The sequence below is a fragment of the Pelophylax lessonae genome (genome assembly GCF_965119305.1).
Source record: "Pelophylax lessonae genome assembly, chromosome: 7".
Taxonomy (NCBI): domain Eukaryota; kingdom Metazoa; phylum Chordata; class Amphibia; order Anura; family Ranidae; genus Pelophylax; species Pelophylax lessonae.
The window spans coordinates 34183763-34207090 of NC_138774.1; the positions used below are offsets into that span (position 1 = coordinate 34183763).

General features: G+C 46.9%; 1 protein-coding gene across 1 annotated transcript in view; it reads right to left on the reverse strand.

The window, feature by feature from the left end:
* GABBR1 (gamma-aminobutyric acid type B receptor subunit 1) overlaps window positions 1–23328 on the reverse strand; it is a 330834-nt gene that overhangs the window by 289051 nt on the left and 18455 nt on the right. Inside the window, exon 2 of the mRNA XM_082263684.1 lies at window positions 2606–2714. Within this exon, the coding sequence (XP_082119810.1) occupies window positions 2606–2647 (42 nt within the window). The 5' untranslated portion in view covers window positions 2648–2714. The remainder of the gene's footprint in view (window positions 1–2605; window positions 2715–23328) is intronic.

The following is a 23328-nucleotide window of genomic DNA, read 5'->3' on the forward strand; positions in this document are numbered from 1 at the left end:
GGTAAATCCTTCCACTCCAGAAGTGGTTAAAGGAAAATGGACAGCGGGGCAAAACCTCAGGCTGAACATAAAGTACCAGCTTATCCTCTCTGTTCTTACTTGCCAGCAGTTGGCCTGCTCTCTTCTAAGGGAGGCTTTATGCAGCTGTGTTAATTTCATCAACAAAAAGGTTTTCGTCAAAATTTTCGTCAGCGGCATTTTTACAGCGATGAACACAATTTATGAGGCTATTCACAGATAAATTCCAAAAAATGAGAAAACATGCTTGTCTTGGAAACAGGGCCATCTTTAATATTGATTAGACTCTAAGCAAAATTTTCTCCCCCCCCCCCCCCCCCGGCTTGCTCCCTGATCTGAGACATGCAATAAACAGCAGCTGGACTCAAAATCAGTTTACTGCAGCTGATCGGGCAGTGATTGCGATTGGTTGCCAGAGATTACAGCATATTATTACCGCTCCCTGTCTGGGTGCTAGAGGTTACAGCACACATTAGGAGTCGCCCATTAGTTGCTAAAGGTTACAGCACATCATTCCTGCTTGCTGACTGGTTGCTAGAGGTTACTGGACATCCTTACTGCTCACTGATTGCTAGAGGTTACATGTTTATCGCTCACTCATTGGCTGCTAGAGGTTACTGCACATTATTACCACTCACTGATTGGTTCCTAGAGATTACTGTGCATAATTAGCACTTACTTATTGGTTGCTAGAGGTTACGGCACATCAATGCAGCTCACTGGTTGGTTTCTGAAAGTTACAATACATCATCTCCCCACTGCACACCATGGTCTGGAGAGATGAGCGGACCCACCAATACACAGAAAACTCCTAGAACTTGCTATTAGCAATGAGCAAAGCTAAGCACACACAGCTATGAAGGTTAACTGACTGCAGGTAGGAACAGAGCCCAATATGAGCGGTATCCCAGAGGACAGGCTGTCAGAAATAAATGGTTAGTACTGCCGCCTGCAGTAGAGCAGTGGCGAGGGGTGCTCTACATATGGAGTGCAGGGTTGAGAGGTGCGCTACGTATGGAGTGCAGGGTTGAGGGGTGCGCTACATAAGGAGTGCAGGGTTGAGGGGTGGGCTATGTACAGAGTGCAGGGTTGAGAGGTGGGCTATGTATGGAGTGCAGGGTTGAGAGGTGTGCTATGCATTGAGTGCAGAGTTGAGGGGTGCACTATGTACCAAGTGCAGGGTTGAGGGGTGCACTACATACGAAGTGCAGGGTTGAGGGATGTGCTATGTATGAAGTGCAGGGTACAGAGCTCTCCTCCCCCCAGACTCCAGTTTAGAGCTCATCTCCCCATCCCTCCTTTCAATACACAGCATTCCCCTGACACCAATCCCCCCTCCCCCTCTAAATACTGAGCATTCCGAGTTCCCACCACCTAAATAACATCAGCATGGGGCTAAATAAGAGCAGCTGTAACTTACTGCATGTCCGTGAAGTCTGTGGAGGAGCTTCTGCCTGTGTAGAGCCCCCATCCCCTCCCTCCTCTACTCTCTCTGCTCTTGTATAGGGAGTGATGTGTAGAGCAGGGAGGGTTCTGAACAGCCACCGGGAGAGGAGCACTGTCCCTTGTCAATACAGAAGCAGCACTTCTGTATTGATAAGTGACAATAGTGAGCAGCTCAGCAGCCAGCGCACGATCCCGGAGGGGCCGAAACTCTGGCTGAGAAAAGCCTTTGGGCAGGTTGGGCTCCAGGGGCAGCTGTTTTGCCCCCCCCACTCCCCACAATGGCTGGGCCCTGGGCAGCTGCCCCATTTTCCCCCCATTAAAGACAGCCATGCTTGGAAATGCGGTGTCACAGTTCCATGGATTTGTTCACTTCTGAGAGGCAGGCTCCAGAAATGAAGCGCAGTGCCTGGCCCTGGCTGCACTGCTGTATGTGGGGCTAGTTAGCACCCGATTGTTACCCCAGAAGATCCACAGAAAGGGTCCCTTGCCTTATCAGAGCATTTAGCGTCCCAAGGGCAGGGACTGCGGTACAGGAGAGGCTAAACCTGCTCAGAAAACCACCAAAAGTGGCAGGTAAGGGTTTCTTCTCTTCAAATTGGCTCTAAGTTCCATGAGGACAAAAAAGGGAATGGGCTGTTGTGTGGGTGTTAACTCTTTAAAGCTATGCCATTTTCCCATGGGCAGAAGTAGGCGTGGCTACTATCAGATGTATGCTGCCATGGAGGCACCAGGAAAAATGTTTTGGCTACAGTCCTACTTTAGGCTGGCCATACATGGGTCGAAATTTGGCTGGCTCAGCAGGAACCAGCTGACTTTCAATCCATGCATGGGCAGGCTGGTTGTACGTAAGTTAATCTATCAATCAACTTGCATACAACCAACCTACTTCTACCTTAGTTGAAAAATGAAGAAAACTGCTCAGAGCTTCATAAATAGGCAAAATTGTTGGAAACAAATAAAAATGAATAGGCAAAATATTCGTTTTTTGCTTTTTTACAAAAAAGGTGCTACAATGGCAGATTGATTGGAAGGGTAGGAAGGAGTGAAGGTACAACACACTTTGCACTTTTTCCACCAGGATCCCTTCTTTTGTGATTTTAGTGGATCTGCCCTTTAAGTGACAGAAATGGTGACCACTTACTTTTGCCATCTCGGTAGGGTTTGTGCTTTTTCTCTGCCTCATCACAAGCTCCGGTTGATCAAGTCACATGGTGGAAACCTTCCTTGTCGTTCAGAAGAGATCACATGACCTGGGTGGGGGAAAAGTAGATTTGTTACCGAGAAGCAATTACATCAAATTACAAAAGATAGTGGGACGTAAATTAACTTTATCATTAAAGTGATACAAAATTCTGCTTTGAAAAGAATAATTCTGTTCCAGTATGTACAGTATTCTTAACTCAGAAAAGCCCCTTCTAGTGCTCTTAGCCCCCTAAAAAATCTTCAATTCCTTTTTTTTTTTTTGCTGCTGTGATCTGACTTCCCTTTTTAGAGGGTGGCTATGTTTGTTCTCCATGGTGCCACTGTATGTGTGAACGTAGGCACCCTCTCTTGACCATGCCCCCAACATGTTTCGTCCTGCCCCTGAGGGCTTAATCATGATAAACCCCCGGGGCAGGGCGCAATGCTTTGGGGGCATGGTTTGGAGGGAGAAAGCTAAGGTTGCTTTTACTGATTTTATGAATGGTGTGCAGCTGCTAGAATATCTCTTCAACTCTGCAATGTGCCTTCGTTCAGGGCGGACCCACTTCCAGCCTGCATCCTCACAATGGTTTCCACCTCATAGGGCTATGGTTGCCTGAGTGGGACCCCTAAGCAATTCAGGTTTTTATGCCCAGAGTACAGCTTTAAGGACCTGCTGAGGAACTTTTGTTCATAACCTGCAGGCTAGAAAATAAAAGCCCTAATGGTTTCTATAGACCAGTGGTCTCCAAACTGCAGCCCGGGGGCCAAATGCGGGCCTCTGCTTGCCATTATACGGCCCTTGGGGCACTATTCCTTTCACTGATACGAGACACTATTCTGCCCTCTGACACCAACAATGGGGCAACGCTTCTCCCACTGACACCAATAATGGGGCACTCTTCCTCCCACTGATTTGAGACACTATTCTGTCATCTGACGCCAACGATGGGGCATCATTTCTCCCACTGATACCAACGATAGGGCACTATCCCACCCAATGATACCAACAATGCGACACTATTCCTCCCCTAATACCAGGTGTGGTAATGTTTACTCCCACTGATGCCAGGAAAATGTCCACTCCCGCTGGCCACAGTCTGGCCCCCCTAAAGTCTGAAGGACAATAAACTGGACCCTTCTTTAGGTTTGGAGACCCCTGCTATAGACAATACCTCCTTTTTCCACTGCAGTACTCTTTACAGATGAGGTCCCGTGGATAGATCAGATCCTTGTCAGGTAGACTTCACAAAATTACCCCCAACAAGGGGAATTTCTAGCTATGGGGCCAACACTGTGAGATGTAGAAAGTGCACATGTAGCGTTACCCCATAGGAGCCGCTGATTTTAAGTGGTTCTTCCCCAAAAAGGGCAGAGGCCACCAATCGCACATGCAACAGTCCTTTTACTTTGGCTCCAATAAACAGCCTAGCGCACACATGTCAAACACAAGGTCCATGGGCTGAATCTGGCCTGCCAGGCCTGTTCATGTGGCCCTTGCACCCCTCATACTACTGATATGGCCTGCGATGAAATTGACTTTCATATCCCTGGTCTAGGGGATCTCTTTTTAATATGTATTGCTTGTAGAACTTTAAAGAGGAGAAGGGTTGGGGTGGTATGGGATACTCCAAAAATGCTGGCTTGTAACAGGAGGACACACTTCACGTGGTGAAACTTTTTTAAACAGTTTTTCTGAAAGAAGTACAATGCAAGAGTCGCCCACGCAGGGGGCCTTGCACACTTGCTTACACCTTTAAGTAGCAATTGTTGAAAAAGGTGGGTGCGTATATGACTTTATAATAAACAACATTTCAAGGATTGAACAATTTGGCCAAAACAACTGGTTGGGTCAAAAGACTTCATAAGATCACATGAGGAAAATATTAGGAGGAAGCCAGAAAGGGAGGTGGGGAGAAAGCAGATATAGAGCAAGGAAAGGAGAAAAAGAGGAAAAAGAAGGGGGGAGGGAATCCCCGAGGTACTGGTATTAGCTTGTAGAACTTGAAACAGGAGAAGGGTTTAGGAAACAAAGGAAGGAAGGGAGAAAGAGGAAGCAAAAAAAAAGATGGGGGGGGGGGACATGCAGGCCCTGGTATTAGTCCGCTAGGAGGTTACAAGGTGCCTTACTTGGCTGGGTGTAGTGTGGGGAAAACCTAAGACAGACAAGGATCTCATATTTGGGAATCATGCAAGATGCTTGACATCTTTTCATTGAACATCATAGTGGTCAAACTGTCTATCACAGCTGCAAATGAGACCGCAGGTTTCTTCCAGACCTTGGCTATTGTATGCTTAGCGGCAAGAAACAAATAGGTGCTAATTTCTATTGATAGGAGAATGAACCCGGGACAGGGTTGTGCAATAGGGCCAACTTTGCAACCTTGCAGATGGGTAAGTGGAATAATGTATGCAGGAGTCCATAGATCCTCGACCAAGATCCAGTTAGACGCTGGCATCTCCACCAAATATAAAGGACATCTCTGTGTTGGCCACAGCCCCTACTTCTTTGAACAGTCTTTCAGCCAGAAACAAAAATGAAGGCCAGAACTGAGATCCTGTAAGAGCCGTCTCAGAGAGAGCTTCTACTGGAACCCCAAAAGTAGAAGAGCACACAGTCAATAAGATCCTGAGCTCAGATCACTACTAACTCTGTCCCAGGGCAACTACACACCTTCCAGGTCCCACCATGCCCTCTTCAGTGAGTTCGCTGTACCAGAATCCTTGGTTAACTCCAAAGGTAATTAGAAAAAGGTCTCCCAGCTCTCTTATAGCTGGGACCTTGATGAACATCAAGTAGACTCTAGCAGGACTGCCTGAAGGGGGCAGCAGGCCAAGAACTTCTCCAGCAGGCCAAGAACAGGGCTGCTCCAAACCCCATACTGTTTATGCCCCCTCTAGCCACCTACTGGGCACACCTTCCCAGGAATTAGCTGCAGCAAAAAAAAAAAAAAAAATATTCAAGCTGTCCATTCGACTCTCGCAGCCCTCTATATTCTGGAAGCCTCCAGAATACAAGGGGACGCAATCAAACCAGCAGCTTGTGAGATCTGGAACAGCCCAAAAGAAATCACTAGCTGCTCCAGTGATAACAGAGGAGCCATAAAAGAAATGTATCTAACATTCTAACTACCTACCTACACATAAAGGACGGACTGACAATGCTTTAGATGTCCGCTGTCCCAGATTTGCTAGCCCAGGACAGTCCTGTATCTAGATGTTCTGTCCTGATGAAACTGAATTCCGGACTGTGTACCAAGATCACAGCATCACCCTTTAATCATGAGCATGCACAGTAACCCTAAAAAGGGAATTCATTGAGGGGATCACAGATAAGGAGTGGGTGGTCCTTGCATAATCAGGGCTGTGAGCACCGATAAAGTGGATGTGAACTGAGCAGGACCACCTGGAAGATGGGTGTGTTACATGTAGGTGGGGGTGACAGTGTCCTGGGGATTGGGATGAATATGTTGGCAAGTAGCAAGACAAAAACATCATTATTGGGGTTCACATTCACAGAGATTTTGCAGGCATTTCAAAAGCCTAGCGTAACTTCCTGGCGCTTTCCAATGTTTAACGTCACTACCGGGTCCACCGCTCAATGTCTCCGATCTGCATTGTTTTACATTCAGTGGAGCACAGGGGAGATCTCTTTAATGATGTTTCATTAAAGAGATCCTGTCACCAAAAAAATCATCACATAAGGGACTTTTTGTCCCCTTTCTGATGAAAAAAAAGTTAACAAAAATAACGCATGCGTCGAGGGCGTCTACGCATGAAAACGTCAATTTTGATACACGTGTTACATATCGCCACAAACTCAGGAGTGAGAGCAATGTTTCTAGCACCAGACCTCCTCTGTAACACTAAACTGTTGACCTAGAAAAATATGGTATTGAGGTTTGTCACCAGTTCACGGGTGCCTGCAAATTTAAGGTTTGACATGTTGGATATCTGTTTACTCATGCAACTTTGTCTTTTTGATTATACCAAATAGTTCGGTAATTTATTATGTTTTGTACCCTAAAATTAACTTTAGTATATTTTTTACTGAAATTTTGCGTTTCCTAGACCTTTGTGATAATATCATGTGACATAAAAAGTTGGAACTATCACTATTTTATTCTCTAGGGCAGCCTTTCTCAACCTTTTCAACACGGAGGAACCCTTGAAATACATTTCTGGTCTCGGGGAACCCCTGCTAAAAATTAAAAATCTACAACTCATCACACATTAGTGTGATAGTCAGTAGGAGGAATGCTCCTTACTCTTATCATCATTGGGAAGAATTACCCCCTTACAGATAGCTAAAAGGAACAATGGTGTCATTGGGAACTTATCGGAGAGGCAGAAATTGCTCATTGCTCAAGGAACCCCCAGCAACCTTAGTAGGAAGAAAGATATATAATAGATAGATACTCAGCAATATCCCTATATATATATATAGTAGCGCAAACTTGTCAAGAAGCAAGTGCCAAAAAAATACTGTGCCCACTGCACAAAAGTCCGAAATGCAATAGATGTCACATAGGCAGCAGGAAAAAGTTCAGAAATGACTCAAACAGTCCATAATCCTTCACTCTATCTCCTGGGATGATAATGTACGAAGACGTGTTTCTCAAAAGGATCACCACCACCACCGTGCTCCAAGGGGGGAGGAGAATTGCCCACTCACCAGATGCTGTGGCCCAACCCACTTTCGTGTTTGAGCATTCAGGCTTATAATGATGGTCACTGGTCCAGAGTATCCACAACAGGAATCGCACCAGCGCAGTCAAAAAAAGCTCAGCAGCATATGGGGAGGAGAAAACATAATCCCAATAGCGTGATACCGTTTAAAAGGGTTTTATTAAATAAAAATAAAACATAAGGTAACACACTCACATGTCTTGTATGTCATCAAACGCAAAAAAACAGTCACGAATAGGAGAGGGATGCCCTTCGGGAGATGATGTCCAGGCTCCACGCCGTGGACGCCGCGCCCGGGGAAGAAGTGGAAATCACGAAACGCATCGGGGCGTGACCAGGCGGTGTAACCAGGCTGTGTAAGAGGAGTTCGGATTACCCAGAAGGCGCGGCGTCCACGGCGTGGAGCCTGGACATCATCTCCCGAAGGGCATCCCTCTCCTACGAAAGTGGGTTGGGCCACAGCATCTGGTGAGTGGGCAATTCTCCTCCCCCCTTGGAGCACGGTGGTGGTGGTGATCCTTTTGAGAAACACGTCTTCGTACATTATCATCCCAGGAGATAGAGTGAAGGATTATGGACTGTTTGAGTCATTTCTGAACTTTTTCCTGCTGCCTATGTGACATCTATTGCATTTCGGACTTTTGTGCAGTGGGCACAGTATTTTTTTGGCACTTGCTTCTTGACAAGTTTGCGCTACTATATATATATAGGGATATTGCTGAGTATCTATCTATTATATATCTTTCTCCATATGTTTTAGTTAAGTAGCTGCATAGCCAATTTATTTATTGGTGAGTGGTCCTCATTTGAAGCGCTTGGGATAGCTTATACCTTTATTTGGTTTTCGTTGGGCATTTAAGCTGTCATATTATATAACCTTAGTAGGAACCCTAGGGTTCCATGGAACCCTGGTTGAGAAACCCTGCTCCAGGGTGTCTGTTTTTAGAAAGTGTTATGTAATGGTATCAGCCAATGATCAGACCAGTGGTGATGTGCAATTTCTACTTTACTTAACAATGTGGAACGTAGATTACACAGGAGATCATGTGAACAGGGGTGTGCAGTACAAAACAGCAATATGAGGAAGGGAGAAATATTCATAAAACATGTGAAAACAATTCTATTGCAGTTCTAGTAATGCAGAGTGTTCTGAGTTCAGTTTACAGATAGGAAAAGATCTGAATATTCTCACGTGTTCCCAGAGATTGATCGTTCATTCAGCAGACTGGGAGTTGAGGGTATTTCCTGCTGGCACAGACTTCACACTGGCACTGCTGATGCTGACTTTGGTCAGGAGGCTCTGGGGGCCGTAGATAGGACCAACCTACTGCTTGGACAACTTCTCCACATGGACTGTAACAGAGTCCTCTCCAGTGACTGGGGCTTGGATAGATGCTGCGTGCTCTTGTGCTCACTGCTGGAGGCCCACACACCAGACTGATCGATTGATGACCCAGCACCTGGGGACAGCTCACTTGCCCAGTCACTGCTGTCCCATCAGGCAGGATCTCTCTGAGCACAGGAAGCTGGGCGGAGCTGGCATTTATACTCCCTGGGCATGTCCTGGAACTCAGGGGATGCTGGGAGCCCAGAGGATTGTGGGGAATTGAGTTAAAGGGACTTGCACCTGCATCTGGATAAAGGGGCACACCACTACAAAAATATATTATATTTTGGGAGTTTTATGTAATCTTCAGGCCTAAAATTATTTTTTAAGCATGTGTGCAACAAAACAACTCTGGCAGCGAAAGGGTTAATGGCCGCTGAACTTGGTTGGGGTGCAAGGAAGCTTTAGGATACTCCGAATATAGTGCACAAAGTAACCAGAGGACACTCTGCGCCCTATCTACTCTCTTCAGGGAAATCTCCCTTTCTGCAGATACTAGATACACAAGCAATCTTGGGGCTCCAAACAAGGACAAGTCTAATTTCATCAATACTGAAGCAGTCACCCAAGGGGTTTAAAACAGCAAGCAGTCACTAGGATCCTTATTCCAGGCCTCTACTCACAATGTTACCGGATACCTCCGTTCAATATCGGCCAGACTGTCACCTCTCCTGTGAATCTCCAGGCTAGATCCTTAGTAAACCCCCTTGATTTGACTCCAACTGCTTCCAGAAAGTAGGCCCCCCAGCTGCCGCTGAGCTGGGACCTCAATGATTCCAGAAAAATAGAACCCCCCCAGCTCCTGCTGAGCTGGACCCTTGATGATTCCAGAAGAATAGCCATAGCCCCCCCCCCCCAGCTCCTGCCAAGCTGAGACCTCGATGATTCCATAAAAATAGGCCCCCCAGCTCTCGCTAAGCTAGGACATTGATAATTCCAGAAAAACAGGCCCCCCAGCTCCCGATGAGCTGGGACCTCAATGATTCCAGAAAAATAAGACCCCAGCTCCCGCTGAGCTGGGACGTTGATGATTCCAGAAAAATAGACCCCCCCAACCAGCTCCAACTGAGCTAGGACATCAATGATTCCAGAAAAATAGGCCCACCCAGCTCCTGCTAAGTTGGGACGTCAATGATTCCAGAAAAATAGGCCCCCTAGCTCCCGCTGTGCTGGGACCTCAATGATTCTAGAAAAATAAGCCCCTTGGCTCCCGCTGTGCTGGGACCTCGATCATTTCAGAAATAGGCCCCCCGGCTCCTGCTGAGCTGGCACCTCGATGAACTCCTGAAAATGTCAACTACACTGTCTAGAAGGGCAGCAGCCTTTCAAGTTGGAATCTTTTCCTCCTGGACAAGAATCCTGCTGCTCCAGTCCCGACTCTTTATGCCCCCCTCAGCCACCTACTGCACACCCCCCCCCCACTTCTCCAGGGATTGGTAAATACCGCAAAAATATTCAGGCCAAGGGTCTGCCTCTTCCATCCTACTACATTCTAGAATCCACTAGAAGGCAGGGAGAAGTAGCTGAGCCTGCAGCTAGTGAGACCCAGAACAGCCAAAAATAATCACACACAGCTCCAACTAAATTTACCTGAGCCTCTCTAGCAACCTACTCTAGGAGTGCTACACAAAGAAGCATTGAGCTTTACAAGAGCACGGCCACATCACTCACTTGTATGGCAAGCTGTACACGGCATGTGTGGCTCCCAGGGCGAGGGGAAGCTCCAGGTAATCTCCATGTGCCTGAACCCTTATGGCTCGTTCACACCATGCAGTGAGTCTTTTTTTTTTTTTTGCATATTTCCTCATGTCACATTTTAGAGCAGCTCATTAATGTCATCAGGCTGCCTATGCGCATAAAGTATGCAAAAAAAAGGCGCAGAAATTATTTTTAAAATTGCGCCACACCCAACCACAGAGTACTGAAAGTTGGTGGCCGCGAACACACCTGCATTTGCTAGATGCATGGGGGAGCCATTAAGCATTGAAGACAACAGCGCACGTCTGCAGAAAGCAGTATTTTTCTGTGCAGTGCGGGAAAGCGTGCAATTTGGCATGGGTTTTTGCACCGCACTTGGTTTGGACAAGCCCTATAAGTGGAACTATAGCAAAATAAAAGACATTTATGACGCAGACTGTCATCAGCATTAACACACCAGTCTAAGTCCCCCTGTAACATAGTTTTATTACCCACCGATCCTGCCAGTAGATCTGATATTTCTCCAGTTCCTATAATAGGGTCACAACGCTGTCCATTCTGCACTGAAGTCACATGACAGTGTTGTCATAATTTGAGAAATACATCATATGCACATATGCATGATTGGGTAAACACTGATGCAACAAAGTAGTCGGTTTTGTTGGAGGTGACCTATACAGCGTAATTTTATTTATTTATTTTATTTATTTCAGGTACTTATATAGCGCTGTCAATTTATGCAGCGCTTTACATATACATTGTACATTCACATCAGTCCCTGCCCTCAAGGAGCTTACAATCTAAGCTACCTAACTAACATTCATACATACACATATGAGGACCAATTTACACAGGAGCCAATTAACCTTTCAGCATGTCTTTGGAGCGTAATGGAATATATAGTGGTCAGATCACATTAGGAGTTCACAAACATACAACAACTTGAAATATCTGAGATATATTTTTCCCATAGTACACCAGACTTTATACATTGTCTATGAGCAGATATTCCTGACTTGACAGAACACTGATGTGCGTTTACCTCCACTGCACTAAAGTGAAGGTCAAAAATCTCAGGTTCTGTCAAGATGGGGAAATAGAATATAATTATAGATCGTTACGGGACATTGGTAGAAGATCCTTTCCCTTACAGCACTGCTATAACTGAGCACATCATCACTATTTAGCTGTGTAGCTTGAAATGGCAATACTTAGAAAAAGCTTCTAAAGCTAATAAAGTCCCTTAGTCCCCGTTCACACTGGGGTGACCTGTGAGGCGACCTGGTCGCCTCACAGGTCACCGTAGGTCGCCTTCCATAGGGAAGCTGCGGACCCGTTCTAATAGGAGCGACACAAGTCGCTCCGACTTATTAAAAGGGTCCGGAGCTTCTTTGGGGCGACCCGGAGCGACCGTCATAGACTTCAATGTTATGAAGTCCGTGCCGGCCGTTCCGAGGTCGCGGCGCGCTGCTCGCACCGCGACCTCGGAGGTCGCCCCTGGAAGTCGGATCGCCCCAGTGTGAACGGGGCCTTATCTGAGTGCCTGTAATGTTCCCAAACGTGCATTTAACGTTGTAAATGTTTATTAGCTAAACACAGTTTTCAGGGATCACCTAAGGATGGACAGAGTAGGAGATAGCCGGACAGATTGGCGTAAGGAGTTCCAGAGGAAGGGAGAGGCCCTTGGGAAGTCCTGGAGGGGAGCATGTGAGGAGGTGACAATGAAGATGGAGAGCAGGAGGTCTTGGGGCAGAACTTGGCATAGGGTGGGAGTACCAGAAAATGGTAGAGGCACTGGAAAAATATTTGAAGGTGAACATAGGAAGAGGTGATGGGGAAGCTAAAAAAAAAAACATAAGGTCATGGGACAGAAATGAGTGTAGGGAGTTTCAGAGGAAAGGGGAGGCTCTGGAATAGTCTTGGAGGTGATCATGGGAGGAGGAGACAAGGGAACTGGAGAGCAGGAGGTCTTGTGACAAAAATTGGGATAGGGAGTAGAATTACAAAAATAAAAAACAAAAGAAGGAGCCTAAAACCCAGAATCTGGGAATGTAAAGTGTCACCTATACCACCAATTCGTCCATCAGAGGGGATACCTCTACAACAATATGATGAGAAATCACAATGGTGACTCTGATCGGAGTTGCATAAGGAGGATCAGCCATGGTGTGCAAATATAGAAAAACCTCAATATGAAACAGCTGATTACAGTTAGTCAAAAACAATGGACTGTACCCCCCAAAAGTCACCCACAAATTATAATACACAAAAAATGACAACGTTGTCACAAAAAGGCGCAATAGAAAGGGCCTTGCGCACTCACTCATGCACTCATAGATCATAATAAGCTAACCAGGTCTACTGGATGATTTCCAAAGCTCAAATACCGGAGGCTGGGGCTCATAAGCATGCATGCCCAAGTAGGGACTTGTGTATGACAGTGAAAGATACTCAGCGCAATCACCCATAACTCCCAGAAACACAGTATTGGGCTTAAGAATGGGGGACTTATGTCTAAGGCACTAAGCAGTCAATTGTTGGCAATTAATTTTCCTGAACAAGGATGGAAGTAGGGTAGAGAGTGCCAACGTAAAGTAGAGGCTCTGGAGAAGATTTGGGGGTAAGTATAGGAAGAGTAGATGGGGAAGCTAAAAAAAAAGAGGTCATAGGACAGAAAATAGTGTAGGGTGTTCCAGAGGAAGATGGAGGCTGTGTAAAAGTCCTAAAAATGGGCATGTAAGGTGGCAACAAGAGAGCTGGAGAGCAGGAGGTCTTGGGACAGAAATTGGGGTAGAGAGTACCAAAGGATGGTAGAGGCTTGGGAAATGTTTTGGAAGGTGAGCATAGCAAGAGGTAATGGGGAAGTTAAAAACAGGTGGTCTTGGGACAGAAATTAGCTCTGGAGAAGTCCTGGAGGTGAGCATGTGAGGGAGAGAGGAGGAGCTGGAGAGCAGGAGGTCTTGGGACAGAAAATGGGGTAGGGAGTACCAGGGACCTGACCTCACAAATGTGCTTCTGGAAGAATGGTCAAACATTCCCATAGACCCACTCCTAAACCTTGTGGACAGCCTTCCCAGAAGAGTTGAAGCTGTTATAGCTGCAAAGAGAGTGCCAACTCAATATTGAACCCTACGGACTAAGACTGGGATGCCATTAAAGTTCATGTGCGTGTAAGGCAGGCGTCCCAAAACTTCTTACAATATAGTGTATGTTGTTGGGATTTTGAGTTTTATTCATTGGGTCATCAGTAGCCGGTAAGGTTGATAAGGTAGATGAGTTGGGCAGCAGCATTCATGATAGACTGTAGGGTGGATAGTCTACGTAAAGGTTGGCCAACAAAGATGGGGTTGTATAGTTGAGGTGAAAGATAATCAGCGAGTGAATTAGTACTTTGGTGGTGCCATTGGTGAGAAAAGGTGAATATTGGAAATGTTACAGATGTGAAGGCAGCAACATGTGGCCAGCGATTGCATGAGATGCTGAAAGGAGACTTCAGAGTCGAAGATTCCTCCAAGTCCACTTGCCTGGGTGAAGGGATTGATAATTGTGTTATTAACTTCAATGGAGAAGTAAGGGGAAGGAAAATCTTAGAAAGATTTTGAGAAAGTAGTGTGACATCTACACTGATATTTCAGCTAGTAAATTAGTAATGCGCGAGGAGACTGAAGGGGTGAGGCGAGGGGTAGAGCGATAGATTTGGGTGTTATCAGCATAGATATGGTATTGGAAACCATGGAAGGCTATCAACTGACCAAGGGAGGAGGTGTAGATGGAGAATAGAAGGGGTCCAATGACCGAGGTCCTTGGCGTACCCTTACAGAGAGGAGAGGAAGAGATGACGTTGTAGGTGACACTGAAGGTGCGATGAGATAGATAGGTAGGAGAGGGCAGAGTCTTGAAGGCTATGGGAATGGGATTTAGTTAGAAGGATCAGGTGATCAATTGTATCAGAGGCAGCAGAAATGTCTAATAATATGTCAAATATAGGGGAAAGTAACATAAGAGTTTCCCTTATATTTGACATCTGAGCTCCGTGTGTGTCTTCCCAGGGATAGGGTAAAGCCATGTTGTCTCTAGTATGTGTGTGCGCACATAACATGGTGATTGACCACACTTCCCTCGGCCAGTCGCTGGACTCTGTCTCTCGCAGACTCTACCAACCACTCTTCACTGCCCCCTTCCTCAGGAGGAAGACTGGTACTGCAGGTTATGATTAGTGTCCTAAGAAGAATAGATGTCTCCTTCCTCTCTACTAGAACTTTTGCTTGATTTTGGAAGAATTTCTATCAACTACTGCTGGCAGAATAATTTTGGATATTTAAAATCCTGGAAGTCTCTCCAGTCAGCCAACGAGCACTGTTATGGCACTTTTCCACTGCAAGTACCGGCTCGGCTCTACTCGGCCCTGCTTGGCCCTGCTTGGCCTGGTTTGCTTTTCCACTGCTGGTACCGCATGGTACGGTGTTGGAACGGTTCGGTACGGTATGGTACGGTTTGCTTTTCCACTAAATTAGTACTAAAGTTAAGTGGGTGGGATAACAACGGGGTGGGTGGGATTCTCTGACCAATCAGTGGCTAGTAGTGACTGCATGCAAAGGATTGTGGGATATGGTACCGGGTATGGTACTTCTTGGAACCACAATCGAGGTGGTACTGTTTTTGAGAGCCGTACCGTTCGGTTCCATGCAGTGGAAAAGCGCCACCGTACTGTACCAAACTGTTCCTACACCATACCATGCGGTACCAGCAGTGGAAAAGCACAAAAGCGAGCCGAACCATTCGGTTCCATGCAGTGGAAAAGCGCCATTAGATTTATGTCGGATATGGTAAATACTAAAAGTCTCTTTAGTCAGCCAATGAGTATTGGTACCATGAGCAGCCGGTCCATTAGGGGCGCAGGGGCGCCACCCCTCTGCAGGGCGCCGGACTCAAAGGTTTCTACGAGTTTTTTTTTTAAGCCACATGATTAGTGCCTGAGGCTCTAATTGGCTTGAAAAAGGTTGGGCTCGGGGCGCAGTGCCCACCCACTTGTGACACTAGCGAAATAATGTTCGCTATTGTCTTCTGGCTTTTCCTTCAGGCCAATCAGGACAGGAAGCGGATCGGGTTGGTCGGGAGGAGAAGCCAAGGAAGCCATGGAGGGGTGAGTGCAGGGGGAGTGTCACCCTGGAGGGGCTGAGTGCAGGGGGCGACTGTCACCGTGCAGGGGTGAGTGCGGGGGACCGTCACCGTGGATAGGCTAAGTGCAGGCGGACCTGGGGGGGGGTTTGTTTGCCACCCTCCCAAAAAAGTTCAGCACAGCCACCACTGACTGGTAGAATCATACCGGATATGGTAAATCCTGGAAGTCTCTTCAGTATCCCAATGAACACTGGTAGATTCATACCAGATATGGTAAATCCTTGAAGTCTCTCCAGTCAACCAACGAGTACTGGAAGATTCATACCAGATGTGGTAAATCCTGGAAGTCTCTCCAGTCAGCCAACAAGCCCTGGTAGATTCATGCTGGATATCTTAAATCCAGGAAGTCTCTCTAGTCAGCCAACAAACACTGGAAGAATTATGTTGGATATGGAAAATCCTGGAAGTCTCTCTAGTCAGCCAACAAGAACTGGTAGATTTGGGCTGAAGATGTTAAATCCTGGAAATCTCTCCAGTCAGCCATCAAGCACTGGTAGATTCATGCTGGAGAGCAGTGGTGTATTTAGGTTTTGCACTGCCCTAGGCCTGATTAAACTTGTGCGCCCCCTAATTTAAATATAACCCACCCCTTACTGTAAAGGCCACACCCCTCCCTATTAATGACCCACCCTGTCATCTGTAAACCACAGACCACAACCACCATCAGTGCAGCCTCATCAGTTCCCATGAGTTCAGCCTCATCAGTGCCCATCAGTGCAGCCTCATCAGTGCCCACCAGTGCAGCATATCAGTGCTGCCTTATTAGTGATTTGCCTCCTGGACCCTGCCCTCCAGCCCAATTCGCCCCATAAAACTGGCACTATACTAAAAGTGTAGCACAAGCCAGCGGGGACCCCTTTAGTGTGGGAGCTGTGAGGAGGCTGTTTTTTTTTATAGTATGGAGTGCAGCTTTTTTGCTGCCCCCCTGCAAAGTGCCGCCCTAGGCCTGGGCCTTGTAGGCCTAGGCCAAGATACAGCACTGCTGGAGAGTGGAGATGTTTAATCCTGAAAGTCTCTCCAGACCATCAGAAACAGGTTTTGATCGCTTTTCCATGCTGATGTTCTCTTTGCAATGGTCCTGCATTCCTAGAGATGACCACCATGTCTGTGTTACTGCTATCAGGACTTTAGATCTAAGGTGAGGCCAGTACTGTCTGTGTATCCCTTCTTAAATATTGGGACCAGGGCCTTGGTACATCATGAGTATATACAGTCCCATGGGCAATGCTGGGGATTCATTATCTACTGAGGCGGTTTTATGTGCATAATTCTGGAGAGAAGAGGGCTTTCTTGCTATTGCCTACTGAATACTGTATAGGGGACCGGGTCTTCCCTCCCTTTTGGTCACAGCTGGGCATTGAGTTTTTAACATTGTTGCATTTAAAATCTCAGCTATTTACATTGTGGCTAGGACTTCTTTTGAATGATGCAGTGACAAGGGGCACAGAACCTCTTTGATTTTATTACACCAGTTTTGGTCTGTGAGTAAAGCCAAGAGATTAGTAGCACCTTCTTAAAGGTGCATGCACCTTTTTTTTTACTGTAGGCAACATATCTTTAAAAAAACAAAATGGGGTTACAGACGAATCTTCGACTGCTAACATTGTTTGCAAAGCATGTAAAGCAGAGCTTGGCACAGGAAAGGATTTTGCAGTGACTTCTTCTTTACCCACCATTCCTCCCTCCCCAGTCCCCTTATCTCACTAAGGCTGATTTTTCTTATCTCAGAGTTTGAGTTGGGTTATATTCAGGAGCGTCTAGCGCTCCTGTTCATTTCAGCATCCTGGTTTTGGCTATGGCATTCTCCTTGTCTGTCTGTCCACCTGCAAGGTGATTAACAATTTCTGGCTGGAGACCAAACCCGATTTAAGCCAGCCAAGTCTGCAGTCTCATGCTTGTGAAAGCGTGTGTAATATGTGCAAGCTCGCTGTCTCTTTGTCCTGCTCTGCTGTTTGGTTTCCCCTATTTATGACCTCAGATCAGATATCCACTAGGGATGTACCGAAATGAAAATTCTGGGCCGAAACCGAAAATGCAGGATGCCCTTGGCCGAAAACCGAAAATTACTTTTTCCCCCCCAAATGATTTTAAAATAGATAGAACAGGGGCATACACCAAAAACAGGCAGCAATGTACACCTGTTGCTGCCACCCTGTCACAGTATATGTACGGGTTGGCAAGTGGTTAATTTAATTACCAATGGTATTTGTATTATGCCGCATGAGGGGGTCAATGTATTGCCACTGCTGGTCACTGATGCATTAGTGACCGACCAGTGGCAGTTTATTAACCCCTTTATGCTGCATTAGTGCAATCAGTATCAGTGCAACCAGTATTAATTAACACTGATACTGGTTGCACTAATGCAGCACAAAGGGGTTAATTAACTGCCACTGGTCGGTCACTAATGCATCAGTGACCAGCAGTGGCAATACATTAACCCCCTCATGCTGCATAATACTAATACCATTGGTAACCTCGCCTCAGCATCCCCCCCCAACTGCCTCAGCATCCCCCCCCCTGCCTCAGCGTCCCTCCCCCTGCCTCAGTGTCCCCCCCCTGCCTCAGCGTCCCCCCCCCGCCTCAGCGTCCCTCCCCATCCCAATGATGCAATCTCCTTACTCTCAGCTCCAGTCCTCCCGTGTCCTTCGTTTCAAAAGACGCGCCTCTGGCCGGCGGCCCGCCTCCCGGTGATGTCACTACTACTACGATGTGCATGAATGAACTAACACACCGGGCGGGCGGGCGGGCGGGCGGGCGGGCGGGCGAGCGGCCGCTAATAGCTATAATTAAGTGAGCCCTTCACTTCCCTGTCAGAGGAGATACCCACCTGATAGGGAAGTGAAGCGCTCACTTAGTTACAGCTATTAGCGGCTGCTCACCCGCCTGCCCAGTGTGTTAGTTCATTCATGCACATCATAGTAGTAGTAGTGACATCACCAGGAGGAGGGCCGCCGGCCAGAGGCGGGTCTTTTGAAACCTGCTCTGCGCCCGCGGCGTCCATCATTAATAACGGCATCTTTAACCCATTTTTGGCCGAAATGGAATAAGCCCATTTTCGGCCGAAGATTTAGGTTGCCGAAATTTCGGTGCACCACTAATATCCACTATTTTCTGAACTCTGCCTGCCTTTTGACTCTGGATTGACAATGACTATTCTGAACCTTGCCTGCCTTGCACCTGGACTGTCATTGAACCACTCTGCCCGTCTGCCAACTACAAGTACCTGTTTGCTTTGCTTAGTTCGCACCTGCCCCGGAGTAGTGGCCAGGGCACTATAGCATTGGGTTTAAGACCTGGTGGCAACCAAGTACTGTAGGCCTGCTTGTCTTATTGGAAAGGGGGCTGCTATAGGTGAAGAACACAGAAGCTAGCTATAGTGTGTTACCACCTGCGTTAGGGGTAAGCGTGACAGTTATGAACCTTATTGCTCATCCTGCATGCAAGGGTCCAAAACACCCACAATTCCATCCTTTGGTGAGCTCTGATGCAGAGTTGCCTAATATTTTTGGATCTATTGGACACATTGTCTCTTCTTTTCCAGAAAGAAAAGTTGAGGGCACCAATCAGCTGCCTTTTAGCCACCATTTGTATCCCAGCACTAAAAGGAAACTGTGTTCCACTTTATATTTAGAAGATTCCACCATCACTTTATCTACAACAGCCTTGGTTGGTTCTCATAAACCTAAACATGCTACTAAGGTTTTCCTTTTCATCCTATAAACAATTGATTTATTTACAAAGATCTCGATTTCCTGGACAAGCAATTCCTTGTCCATAAATTATTCAAGACATCCTATCCCTTTCTGGAATATTTTGTCAAAAAACTCCTTCCGAGGTTGACTATTCAGTTTCTTGTCTTAACAAGTCTTTGAACATTCCTATTGAAGATGCTTCGTCATTTAAGGACCCTCCCGAAGAAAAAGTTGGAAGCACTTTCCCGATCCATCTACTGCTTGGTGGGATCGGCCCTTCATTCTTTGCCAGCCAATATTCTTATTTCCCAGACTTTGCCTAAGTGGTCTAAAGTGATGATCAGGCGCCTGCTGGTATTGATCCTCACCCTATTGATTGCATTGACTAGATGACTGTCACTTCAAATTTTATGTGCATCACAGTACTATTAGTTTAGATTTGTAGAACTGCACTTTACTGATGGGACTTGGAAGATAACATACATAGCTATATCACATGACTTACTATCTGTGGAAACTTGACAGTCTATTGTCCATCAAATTTATTGGACGGTCTGCAGTAGTCATATGTGAAAGCATCATGCAACACTTTCAGAAAACCATCTTCCCCTAAACAGTCTCACTCCACCTGGGGTCATTATTACTCACTGAGATAGGATCTCTGCAGTCACCTCCTCCATGGGTACACCTCTCCCAGGACCCTCCAGAGAACTACTGGCCTGGTTTAAAAGGCCTTTTTGCAACCTGCCCTAGCTCCAACCTCCATAACGGTCTGGAAGTCTACAGCCAGATCTTCTGGGTGCAGGACTACCTTTCCCCGGCTTCCAGCCCTGTCCAAGGCTTCTACTCTCTGGCTACATCTGCCTGATAGTAGGGTCTCTGGCTCCAGTGCCCCAACTGCACTAGGGCTCCTCCCAACCTGGTTTATATATGGGCATCAACTTACCCATAACATCACTACAGGAGGGCTCTAACTAAAATGGGCCCAGCACCTGATGACACAGCTTTCAGTAACCAGACACTACTCTGGAACAGAGCCACCTAGTGACAGACCAGCTAACTGCACCTGCTAACAAGCTTCTATGAATAGAGGAGGGGATGTAAAGGGCGGGCATCGTCAGCACTCTTAATGAGTGCCTATGACAGATCCAGGGGCTGTAAGGCAGTGCTGTATCTTGGCCTAGGCCAACAAGGCCCAGGCCTAGGACGGCACTTTGCAGGGGGGCAGCAAAAAAACAACCTTCTTCCGGCTCCCGCATGAAAAGGGTCCCCCCTGGCTTGTGCTACACTTTTAGTTTAGTGCCAGTATTATGGGGTGAATTGGGGGGCAGGGTCCAGGAGGAAAATCAGTCTGGCACCCCTATAAAGCAGCCACACTTTTACCTGCCAGTATGATAGGCTGCACTAATGGGCTCTGATAGGCTACACTGGTGGCCACTGATGGGGCTGTACTGAGGGCCACTGATGAGGCCACACTGATATGCTGCACTGATGGGCAGTAATTAGGCGGCACTGATGAGGCTGAACTTTTGGGAACTGATTAGGTTATGCTGATGGGCACAGATAGACTGTGGTTGTGGTCGGTGGTGTACAGATGACAGGACGGGTCATAAACAGGAAGGGGTGTGGCCTTTACAGGAATGGGTGGGTCATATTTAAATTAGGGGTGCACAAACTTAGTCAGGCCTAGGGCAGCACAAAACCTAAATACACCACTGCTGTAAGGGTATAGTGGGAAAGAGAGGGGGGGTAGGCAGAGGATTGCATAATGTTGCCCTGGGCACTGTGGTATCATGTGAGGTGGAGGGAGCCACAAGGAGATTGGTAGGAGGGGATGTGTTGGGGGGGGATTGAGGGGCAGCAAGGGGTAAGTATATTTCCAGGAGGGGAAGTTTTAGGGGGTGCTAGGAGCTCCCCCTGGTGGCTTATTCATGTTTGGTGCACTGTTATATAAATTATCCAGTGGCTCCTTATGACACAGAGGATCCTAGCGACTTCATCAACCAGGAGATGCTAAAGCGATGCTTGTCAGAACTGCAGGAGGTGCTGGTGGGAATGGACAGACATTGTGTGTATGGTAGATGTGCACCTTTTAGGGCTCGTTCACATGTATGGTAGGGACTGTAGACTCCACGCTTAGATAGCTTTTCAGAGGTGTTTGATGGCATCTCCTCACCACCTGATTTAACCCATTAAATTCTACACTACTGCGCCACAATCACATGCATTGCACGCAATTGCGGGGCAGTTGCAGAGAGGCCCCATAGAGCTGCATCAGTTGCGTTCAGCCCACCTTCTGAAAATGGCATGCTGTTTACGTTTTGCCGGAGCCACCTCTAATCGTTAGCGGGGTCCAATCTACCGCAGTGACGAGAAAATTGGAAGGAGCGGGATGGAAAATGTTTTTCAAGCTATTTAATTTTTAAAGCCGGCAATAGATGGATCGAAACTCTGCCGGTTCAGCAGGGACCAGCCAAGATTCGATCTATAGACAATAACTCACCCTAGCTCCACCGCACTGTGGGAAGATAAAGAGCTAAGTGTCGGTGCTCAGGATGAACGTCCAAACCAAATGTTATATGAATAAAGCCGGCACACGAAAAGGCTTCTTCCAAGTAAAATTCTTTATTCCAACATGGATAGCGGTGACAACATGACAAATGCTGACGCGTTTTGGCTGAGGAAGGCGTAAAGCCGAAACGCGTCAACATTTGTCATGTTGTCACCGCTGTTGGAATAAAGAATTTTACTTGGAAGAAGCCTTTTCGTGTGCCGGCTTTATTCATATAACATTAAGATTCGATCTATCTATGGGAAGGCTGCTTGTATTGAAGTCGATCCATCAATCGACTTGAGTACAACCAGCCTGTCTGAGTTTTTACATGGGATTATTGCTACAGCCACTAGCAGTGATCATTGTGTTCTGTGGGAGGGATTCCCCCATCAACGCTGACTGTGTGGATGGGGGAATCAAGCGATTTTCTTTCCTTCTGTAGCACCCTCCTAGGTAGGTGCTAGTGAGAAAGTATAGTTTTGAGCTCTGTCTGCTTACCAGAGGGGCTGCAGGTAAATCTATATTGTTCTCTGCCTACCAGGGAGAAGGATCTGTTAGTGAGGTCTGCTCATTGTGCTCAGTATGCCATTCATTCAGTCTAGAGAAGTGTTTCACACTGGTCCAATAGGGAGGCATGTTGGACAGTGGGAGGAAACCTGATGAATGGATACATAGGCTTTGATACAGTCCTGGTGATTGGCAGAGGGCAGGGGGCCCGAGCGCACAGGGGGGCCCACACAGAGAGGGGGATTAGTGATGGACAACAATTACAGAAATCTTCCTCCAGCACCTGAATCTGATCTGCCCTCTCCCTGCTATCAGCTTTTATCTGTTGAGAAAGAGACAGTCGTCCCTCACTAATCCCCCTCCCTTGTGTGGGCACCCCTCCCCCCTCCCAGCACTTATCTCTGCTCAGGAGTTTATTTGTAAATTGTAACTTTGTTTCTCTCTCTCTGTCTCTCTGATCACTGAGCTCCAACTGCCCAGCCTGTATATTTTTCTCATCTTCTTTTCTATTCAACATAGTTTTTAATTTTAGATTTAGCAGGAATTATGCGAGTTATGTTATATTTGTGTCTGATAATAGTGATTTTGTTGTAATTTTAGCTAAATATATCTTTAATATTTTCTTGGGGGGCCCTGCCAGGTAGTCTGTACAGGGCCCCGCGATTTCTAACAGCAGCCCTGATTTTGGGATACTGTATAAAAGCCAGTAGCACATGTGCTGCGAGGTCTTTGGCTGGAGAGCAGAGTTCCAGAGGGAGGGGGGCGACTGCCGCCTCCTCTGTAAAGGTGGCATGCAGTCGCAGGAGGTCATCCTGAGGGCCAGAGAAACGGATGAGAGAAGCTGATCCCAGAGGTCCAGAAGAGCTGACTGAGGGGGAGACACTGGAGACCTTGGGACCACAGTATCCTGAGTACAGGGACTCGTGTCAAGGAGCCTGACCTGAGGGGGGCCACCCAATGTGTAGGATAGC